The following is a 10,644-nucleotide window of genomic DNA, read 5'->3' on the forward strand; positions in this document are numbered from 1 at the left end:
TTTCTACAGTGAAAGTTCTATAAAATTCCTTTCCCCTTCTATTAAGAAGCATCATATATTTAATTACTTTTTTGATATATTTGTACAGAGCATTTTATGTACTTTCTCATTTTATTAATCTCTTTCTTTTGATTTTCTGTAGCTGTCCACGTATTGCATTGGAGAGACCGATAGAAACAGCAATGCTTCTAAGCCTTACTGGTGTTCACTCTATAATAGCCAACCAGTGGTACACTACTCTGCAAGAAAATGCAGAAAGGCTAGAAATCTTGTCTGAGAGTATGTATTTGTGTTCTTCATTATTTGTATATGGATTTCTTCAGACGTTTGTATGCATGTGCTCGTGTGGTGTGTGTATCTATTCTTTCCTCTTCTTAATGAATTAGTTTTTTACCAAAACTTGCCTGGAGTCCTAGTCTCCTTGAACTATTCTTCTTGTCCTGATCTACTTGGTGTCCGTAAGAGGTGAACAGTGTGCAGGAGCTACCATATGTTGTTGACAGTTTGAGCTTTCAAACAGAAAAATAACCTGTTAGGAAGTGAAATGAGTTTAAGTGGAGGATGCATTTGTGGTCCTGTGAGAAGAATAAGATTTCTGTGTTGAGGAGCTGTGTCCTGGGACTTGACAGTCTGCAGCTACAGAAGTAAAAAGCCAACAACCAACCAACCAATCAGTAAAACAAACAAAACTCTGAAGATAGCTGATGCTTTCAGAGATGCAGAAATAAATTTCTAGTAGTATCCTTTAAGTTTTAAATGTGAAAACATCATCAGGTTTTATGCTTTGTATTTTCTTGTTTTTCAAACTTTTAATTCATAAAAGGTTCATAAAACCTGCCATATTCCTTTCCAGATTTGTTAAGAGTTGGGAAAACAACTGGGCAGACGATCCATATTCTTCAAAAGAGTAAGATCCACAGGAAAAGTGATTCAGTTAAAAGTAAGAATTAAAAAGCTTTGTACAAAAGCCTAGCATTGCATGTTAACAGAATTAAAACCTGGTAGTTTATTCAGTAAATCCATAATTTTATGTATTTCTTCTGTTTGTTACAAGTAAAAGCAGCAGAGGGCTGTGGACTGAATTATCAATGTATACCTTGAGTTAAATTTGCATCGAGCTCTGCCTAGGAGGAGGAGGAGGCAGTTAAGAGCTTATGGGTAAAGATCAAAGGGCAGGCTAGCATGGGGGACACTGTTGTCGGTGTCTACTACAGGCCACCTGACCAGGACGAGAAAGTTGATGAGACCTTCTATAGACAGCTGGAGGTAGCCTCACAATCACAGGCCCTGATTCTCATGGGGGACTTCAACCACCCTGACATCTGCTGGAAAGACTACACAGAAAGGCACAAACAATCCAGGAGGCTCCTGCAATGCATTGATGATAACTTCTTGTCGCAAATAGTGAAGGAGCCTACGAGGAAGGGTGTCCTGCTGGACCTTGTCCTTACCAACAGAGAGGGACTGGTTAGAGATGTGAAGGTTGGGGGCAGCCTTGGCTGTGTGACCATGAGATGATGGAGTTCAGGATCCTGCAGGAAAGAAGTAAGGCAACAAGCAGGATTGCAACCCTGGACTTCAGGAGAGCGGACTTTGGCCTCTTCAGAGACCTAATTGGAGGAATCTCATGGGTTAAGGCCCTAGAAGGAAGGGGGGGTCTATGAGAGATTGCTAATATTCAAACATCACTTCCTCCAAACTCAAGTGCGGTGCATCTCTATGAGTAAGAAGTGCAGCAAAAGGGGCAGGAGACCTGCATGGGTAAGCAAGGAGCTCCTGGCCAAATTCAGACAGAGGAAGAAACTACACAGAATGTGGAAGAGGGGACAGGCTACTTGGGAGAATTACAAGAATGTAGCCAGAGTATGTAGAGATGCGGCGAGGAAGGCTAAGGCCCAGCTGGAATTGAGTCTGGCAACGGATGTCAAGGACAAAAGGAAGGGCTTCTTCAAATACATCAGCAGCAAGAGGAGAACTGGGGAAAATGTGGGCCCGCTACTGAATGGGGTGGGGGCCCTGGTGACAAGGGATACAGAGAAGGCAGAATTACTGAATGCCTTCTTTGCTTAGGTCTTCACTGCTAAGGGCAGCCCTCAGGAATCCTGAAGCCTGCATGTGAGGCAGAAAGTCTGGAGAAGGGAAGACTTTTCTTTGGTTGAGGAGGAAAGGGTTAGAGATCTTCTGGGCAGGCTAGACATCCACAAACCCATGGGCCCAGATGGGATGCACCCACGGGTACTGAGGGTGCTGACGGATGTTATTGCCAAGCTGCTCTCCATCATCTTTGAAAGGTCCTGGAGAACTGGAGAGGTGCCTGAGGACTGGAAGAAAGGCAGTGTCTCTCCAGTCTTCAAGAAGGGCAAGGAGGAGGACCCAGGCAACTATAGGCTGGTCAGCCTCACCTCCATCCCTGGAAAAAGAATGGAACAGCTCATTCTGGATGTCATCTCCAGACAAACGGAGGAGAAGAAGGTGATCAGGAGTAGCCGGCATGGATTCACCAAGGGGAATTCCTGCTTAACCAACCTGATAGCCTTCTCTGATGGAAGGACTGGCTGGGTAGGATGAGGGCAGAGCAGTGGACGTTGTGTACCTTAACTTCAGCAAGGCTTTTGACACTGTCTCCCATAATATCCTCCTAGATAAGCTCAGGAAGTGTGGGTTAGACGAGTGAACAGTGAGGTGGATTAAGAACTGGCTGAATGGCAGAGCTCAGAGGGTCGTCATCAGTGGCGTGGAGTCTAGCTGGAGGCCTGTGTCTAGTGGTGTCCCCCAGGGCTCGGTGCTGGGTCCCATCCTGTTCAGCTTCTTCATCAATGACCTGGATGAGGGGATGGAGTGCCTCCTGAGCAAGTTTGCTGATGATACCAAGCTGGGAGGAGCTGACACGCCTGAGGGCTGTGCTGTCATACAGAGAGACCTGGACAGGCTGGAGAGCTGGGCGGAGAGGAACCTCCTGAGATTCAACAAGCGCAAGTGCAGAGTTCTGCACCTAGGGAAAAGTAACCCTAGGCACCAGTACAAGCTGGGGGCTGACCTTCTGGAGAGCAGCTCTGCAGAAGAGGACCTGGCAGTGCTGGTGGATGACAGGTTGACCATGAGCCAGCAATGTGCCCTTGTGGCCAAGAAGGCCAGTGGTCTCCTGGGGTGCATTAGGAAGACTGTTGCCAGCAGGTCGAGGGAGGTGATCCTGCCCCTCCACTCAGCCCTGGTGAGGCCTCATCTCGAGTCCTGTGTCCAGTTCTGGGCTCCCCAGTCCAAGAGAGACATGGAGCTCCTGGAGAGAGTCTAGCGTAGGGCTACAGAGATGATCGGAGGGCTGGAGCACCTGCCCTACGAGGAACGGCTGTGAGAGCTGGGCCTCTTCAGCCTAGGGAAGAGCAGACTGAGGGGGGGATCTTATCAATGTGTACAAGTACCTAAATGGAGGGTGTCAAGGGGATGGGGATAAACTCTTTTCAGTTGTCCCATGTGACAGGACAAGAGGCAATGGGCAGAAACTGAACCACAGGAAGTTCTGCCTGAACGCCAGGAGGAATGTCTTCACTGTGAGAGTGATGGAGCACTGGACCAGGTTGCCCAGAGAGGTTGTGGAGTCTCCTTCTCTGGAGATCTTCAAAGACCGCCTGGATGCAGCCCTGTCTACCATGCTCTAAGTGACCCTGCTGAGCAGGGGGGTTGGACTAGATGATCTCTGGAGGTCCCTTCCAACCTTGCTGATTCTATGATTCTATGAAATAACAATCTGAGAAAGCAATGAGATTTTCTGTTTAAACTAAAAGGAAAAAATAGCATAATTTGAACAAAGACAATTTAAACCATTTTAGATAAACATTTAAAAGATGCGGCATATAGAACTATACTGCTATAGTAGCCTTACACTGTATCACACTATTAACTACGTATCATTATAGGAGTTTTAGAAACTTAAAATTCTTACATGAAATTACACTCATGAGGAAACAGTATAAACTAAGAAGATAATCGGTATGAATTTATATCTCAAATCATTTGAATCCAGACCTTACATAAATAAATCAGTATGTCCATACTACTTTGTCACTGATTTGTATTAAACCATACAAGTGTATCTTAGCCTTGCTTTTCCTATTAAGTATCTATTACGATCTGTTGATTCTGTTGAAGACCTGAGGTAATCTGCAGGTGTCAGTGAAGTCTTTCAAAAGAGACAAAATTTTTGTGACAATGCTTATAAGAATTCTTTTTAATTCTTACAAAAATTAAAAGTAGGAAGGCCACTGATAATATTACAATTGGAGTAAGTATATTTTAAATACATTAAAATTATTTCTGGTGCTTGGTCACAGCTGACCAAAAGTTAAAATGTTCACTCCACTGGACTGTTGTAAATTGAAGCAGTGTGACTGAGAAGTTAGATCAACAACATGACATGCACAATATAAATTTATTTTTGCAGTGTATAGTTGATAATGGAATTTAGAATACAAAATGATAGGTTGAACCTACAGTCTTTAGGCAATCTGCATTGTAAAGTGCACATTACATGCAAAGTTCTGCCTGGCGTCTTGTTAGAGAGGGCATAAGGATTTTTGAGTTGTATTGACTATTGTACATAAACCATCTTCTAATTTACTGTATAGAAAATTTTACAGGTGTTTTCCACTGTATTGGACTCAGCTCTTAAGAAAAGGGCAAATAAAATAAGTTCTAGTGATTATAATTTATACTGTTATAGAATTAAAGAGGGGAACAGTTCAGATTATAAACATTGCCTAGTTCTTTCTGGGTTTTTTTTTCAGAAAATCTTTCTTGGATATAGCAGCAATTATTTATTTTTTTAAAGAGAGGAAAGTTATTAAGCAGAGAAGTGATAAAATACTGCACTTCAAAGCATTCTCATATTCAGACATAATTGGAAATAACAATATTTTAAAATTGTTTTTCTAGGGGAAGAGGATTTTAACAATTCTGCAGAGAAAGCAGAAGAACAGACCATTCCTACTCCTTCAGATCTTCCTGCAGTTCATCCATCAGTTTTTAATTGCGTGTTATATGGTTTACCCAATGTAATTATTACATAATGTGTGTCAAACTTTCATAATAGGAATGTTCCTACAGTGCTCATGGTGCATGCCTTGCACTGAAGGTATCCCAAATATTTTTATTTAAAGCCTAAGGAGAGGTCAGCTTAAGAAAATGTACACTTTGCTGATTAACTGATTTCTGGTTTGGATGTGAACACTTTCATATTAAAATAATTGCATTAAATATCAAAGTTACCTTTAGGTATTTCAGTTAATTATTACTCTGTGCTTTTCTGAACTCGATGAAACCTTTAAAAGAATGATTTAGATTTATGTTTACCTTGACTCCAGTACTACCTTTTTGGACAAATGTAAGCTACTGCAAACAATTTTTGAGTTTGAATATCTGGAATTAGACAAATTCCATTGAAACATTGCAAAGAACATTTTTCCTGGGGAGCACCACAGCTTCCTTCTTAAAGGAAGTTAAGCTAATATTTTTGGACATTGATGCCTAAAGGGGTTTGCGATGTATCATTGTCAGTATCTGCATTTGGAAATGGATTTTCTTGTTATATTTTGTTTTTAAATGGAAGATTTATCAGGTACATAGCTGAAGGATTTACTAAGGCACCCTATTCTCAATTAATTGATTTTTTTAAAAAAATCTTACTCAACTTAGTGTATAGCGGTAGTTGAAGTTTAATTAAAAAAAAGGAACATTAAATAGGAACGTTTAATAAATTTTGCTTAATTTCCATAGTGGTTTCATGAATAACATAAAAGCATCTTTTGTGAAGATATTCTAAACTATTTGAAAATCCTGGATCATAGAATTGTAGAATCAGTAAAGTTGGAAGGGACCTCTGGAGATCATCTGGTCCAACACCCTGCTCAAGCAGTGTCACCTAGAGCATGTTAGACAGGGTTGAATCCAGGCAGGCTGAATGTATGATGTATTTTTATATGTGTAGATTTAATTTCATACTCAGTTAATCGCCACTGGGTGTTTTAAAATACATATTTTATAACTTTATTTGTAGTGATAACAGTTAAAGTCAATGTAAAATAATTCATCATTTAGAGAAAATACAGAGCTTTGATCATCATTGCAACAACAGCAAAAAAATTCAAAGTCTCCTTTTTCCAGTAAGATGGTAATGTCTGTTTCCTGTGATAAATTTTTTTGTTCCATAGAGCATTAAAATGACACTAAAAGGATACTGTTCTTGGCTAGGTGCTGTGCTATAGTTAATTAGAACCTGATAGAGGTAGAGGACTGTATAGAACATAATTATAAAGTCATGACATGCAAAATACTTTTTTCATGCATACAATATAATATAAAAGTAAATTTCCTTCCTCCTTGCTCTCGCTGTTTAATTAGATAATCTTGCATATACTGCATGGAGCTTCTCTGTGAAACTGTGTTCCATAATGTGTATACTCTTTATTTCACCTTTAAGGACTTTTCTTCTTTTTTTAAATATGGAACATACAGTATATGTTTTGTGTGGCTTACCTCTAGGCATTTGGTAACAATACAAATTAAAGCAGAGACGGTGGACTATACTTCAGCTGTCTATTTTGAAAATGAAGAATTCAATATTAGTTGTTTTGAGATGTTTGAACTTCCTGTGTTTCATAAGATAATGGTATGAATCCCAGTCCCCAAGCTTTTGCATTTTACTTACTCATTTGTTTGTCTATTTATTTATTTGTTTTTAGTTGTTTTTTTTTTTCCCCAGGTGCTGTTCCATTGCATTTGCCAGCAGTCATCTATGTAGTTTAATTCTCATGGCTAGCATTTGGGACCCTCAAGTTTTTTGAGTTTGAAGAAGCAATTTGTGTTAGTGAGGCTAATGTCCATATCTGGTGTCCAGTATAGCCACTGTCCACTATTTTCTTACTAATTATTTCCTAGATCAATTTTCCATGTCATTCTTCAACGAATCCTTTGTTACAGGATTGTATTTCCCTGTTGTTAATGGTACTTTTGACCTGCAATGCTGTCTTTCTAATACTTTCTTTTTTTCTGTAATGTAAAAGACATTGGAAAAAGGGCTACATTCAGTGAGAATCATGAAGTCTTGTCTGCTTTACTACGTGAGTTTTAATGAACTTGTATTAGCTTCCACATTCTTGAAATATCAAATTTTTTACCAAGTAAACTCCAGAAAAGTCTCATCACTTCAGAAATAACAGTGTTACTCTTTGGAAAATAATTCAAGATAAAAGCTTTAAGATTGCAAGGGTAAGAAAAAGCTCTCATATCTAGAGACAGTGGTCTCATTCAATAGTTTACTACTGTGGTTTTATTTATGAAACCGATGGAAATAACTTAATATTCCAAAGTGTTTTTCTCCAAAAATGTTCCCATTTATGCTTGATACTTTGGCCCTAACTACATTGCAGCAACCTCTGTCAGAAAGATGAATGAGTATGACCAAAAATTCCTTTATGGTCTGACAGCGCCACTTTATCAGAAAGCATTGATAAAGAATGATGGCTTTATCCAGGCGACTTCAGCTCTGTAGCTTTACTTGTGGGGAGTAAGAGATGTGAAGCAGGAATCAGGGACACTGTAGGGAGACATCTACAAATGTACAACAAATGCAGGTTAAGCATAGTGAAAGTGGATGGCATGCGTAATACACATAATACCTGATTGGCATTTCTGAGGCATTAAAAAAATAATTGTCTAAGTGCCATGGAGTGTAGTCATAACCAGATTCGCTGGAGTATTAGTATTTGCTATATTACTGTGCTAAATACCCCTCACGTAAAATCACCAATGGTAGCAGGACTATGTGAATAGATAATAACCTGTTTGGACTTCAGAAAACAGTGGATATTCATGCAGTGACATAAGATACCATTGCTTGAGGAATTAGTACCAGAAATGATTCGTTCTTTTTCTTTACATGTTTGTAGGAATGTGCATGACATGATTAAATTTCCTGATGGTAGAAAAATGGAGTTGCTGCAGGAAAAGATACATAATAGAAACAGGAATTATTTTAAGAGAAAAAGAGCATAGACAAATTAATATTTTTTTATAGGTTCGTAAATTTACAAAGAAAATTTAACAAAGGAGGAGAAGACACTGCATCTTATATAGAGGAAGGATTCAGCAGCTCAGCTGGCAAAATTTTAGTTTGAAATGCTTGTTAAAGATAGTAATTATGAATGGAGCTAAGCAAAAAAGATTGAAAAGGAATGTTGGAGAAAATGTGTGTTTCAGATCCTGATTTGAATAAGCACCTAAAAGCTTAATATTTTCTGATATTCTTTAAATTGTGATTAAAAGTTTAAGCTGAAGGATTCTGCGAGGACAAATGGAGATTTAGTTAGGAAACATAAAAAGAAACCACTTACACTTAGTGTTAAAAGTATTGTAATATGCCTAAAGAGTCTCAGCATTTAAGAAGCTAAATAAGTCTTAAACTTATTTCTTTGCCACACATAAGAATATTTCCTGCAATCCATAAGCTTTTGCAGAGTTGTAATTGTGTCTTAACCTATGAGTTCTTAGGTGAATCTAGGATGCGGGGAGAGAGCGAGCATGAAAGAGAAGAATAGGCTCGCGGGTGTTTTCTGTGGTCATTGAATGAAATCCCTGTCTGGTTTCAAACAGCCTTTGCAAAGGTCTAGGTAAACTTGATCTCTCTTCGACCCGAAGATCAGGATTTTTTTTTTTTTTAAGGATTTGTGTGATGCTTTCATAGACGAGCTGAAATGGAGTGGGAATAGCAAGCTTTCTCCACACGTGGCCAACACATGGCAATGAAAGCCAAAGAAATCTTCTGAGTGTGCAGTCTGGAAGGGCCAGAAAAATATATATTTATTCGGTAGTGGCTTAACATATGAGACCCATATATAGATCTTAATATATGAGCTCAGAGGCTTCTTGGCTTCAAATGATTTGGACAACTGAGTTGTAGCATAGTCATACAAACTGCCATACTGTGGGGTTTTGTTCTTTATCATTGAATATGAAATGAATGGGCCAAGATTTGCAACTGCAGATACAAAATTGAAATGTAGACTGTTGATTTCGTGTATAATTTTGTGTAGAAAGAAAATTCCCTAATAACTCCAATGGAGATAGTCTTGATGAAATATTGATGTGATTGATTTAAACCTGTCATTGAGGACACATGAGTAGCATGATCAAAAAAGCAAATTCTGGTATTAACCTTATGGTATAAATAATTCTTATAAAAATACTTTTCTGTTTTTTAATCTTTGGGGCTCAAGAGAATGTACTCCTATTATTTGACTGTGAATTTTTAATTTTAAAATATCATATATTCTTGAGTGCCTGAAAGGGAAAAAAATCCCACTGACTAATGACCAAGGAATAAATTGTAGCAGGAACATATGAGCTTTCTACTAGAAAGGCATTGGCACAAGCCCAAACAACAAGAATAAAAGCTTCTGAAAATATTTCATCTATGTCGCACCACATCTTTCCCCTATGCTGTATCCATTCATATAAGAAATATTAAACAGTTAGTGCTATTCCATGTATCAATGCTTTAAAATAACTTTCTGAATTATGTTCCACCAACATAACAAATCATGTTATCAATTAGCTTTTGTAACAGAAATGACATTTCATAATATATTTGAGCATGAAAAGAATTGGTCAGCTAAAATTTATGTAATTTAAAAAATGTGAAGAGAAAAAAAATCATGTTGAATTTATTGATAATATCGCAGGACAAGAATATAATTTGAGTAGTCGGTAGCTGTCCAAGAAAAGTGACAAAAGTGCCTAGTTCTAAATGGTCTGCAGGGAAGAGTTGCAGCAAGTTAGCTAGAAAATGATAAAAAAAAAGAGAAGCTCTGTCATCAGTCCCTCGTGTGACTGCTCTAAAATTAAACTGCCATAAGTAATGAATCAAAATTAATGAATGGAGAGAGCACTTGTTGCACTCTCCACAGTGAGCGTTGCTGCTGCTCTCAGTAAGTCCCTCTCCCCACTTCCCAGAGGGATGAGCAGAGCAGATGCCAAAGCTCAGCAGCTGATGGCTGGGAGTGTTTGTAGCCAGGGAAATGAGGTTTGAGGTTTCTGTAAGGATATGTTCCCATGATTAGTCAAGCCCATTCCTCTGGGTGTGAACACTAATTCAATGACTTTACAACCTGCAAAACCTGCTGACCCTTGCTTTGGTGCTCTGTCTGACCTGGAAGTTGCCCAGAGCAGGGGGTCAGGGCAGAGCCAGCCACCCTCCCTGGAAGCGAACCCCTTCCTCTGTGTAGCACGGGGGAGGGACTGACTCAACGGCTGTACAGCAGCAAGGAAGAACTCTTTAAAGCACCTCTCAGGAATTAACTCATGCTTCTACCGGAGATGTCTGCACATCGAGGCAGTCACAGAGAGTTGCTACTACTGGTAGTAGCTCTCTGTGAGCTACAGATTTTAAGGATGTGATCAAGCTAAAACTGAAGATGTTTTTTTTTTGTGCCCTGAAATATTTATCAGTCTGTGGAAGACCTTACTCACTACTCATTTAAAAAGCAGGTACAAAGTATTTCTTTGCCAGTGAGAGCAGAACATCGGTGGGCTTCATGAACCTAATAGATGGCATTTTCAAAAATAGTCACAAAAGTCTTCATTAAGGCAAAACAG

General features: G+C 39.1%; 1 protein-coding gene across 1 annotated transcript in view; it reads left to right on the forward strand.

Moving 5' to 3' along the window:
• The window catches only part of CFAP46 (cilia and flagella associated protein 46), an 83,447-nt gene extending 78,226 nt beyond the window's left edge, over positions 1–5,221 (forward strand). The window contains exons 55-57 of the mRNA XM_062580369.1: positions 143–279; positions 854–940; positions 4,930–5,221. Coding sequence (XP_062436353.1) covers positions 143–279; positions 854–940; positions 4,930–5,063 — 358 coding nt within the window. The 3' untranslated portion in view covers positions 5,064–5,221. The remainder of the gene's footprint in view (positions 1–142; positions 280–853; positions 941–4,929) is intronic.
• Positions 5,222–10,644: the final 5,423 nt, after the last annotated feature.

Source organism: Rhea pennata, chromosome 7 (assembly GCF_028389875.1).
Source record: "Rhea pennata isolate bPtePen1 chromosome 7, bPtePen1.pri, whole genome shotgun sequence".
NCBI lineage: Eukaryota > Metazoa > Chordata > Aves > Rheiformes > Rheidae > Rhea > Rhea pennata.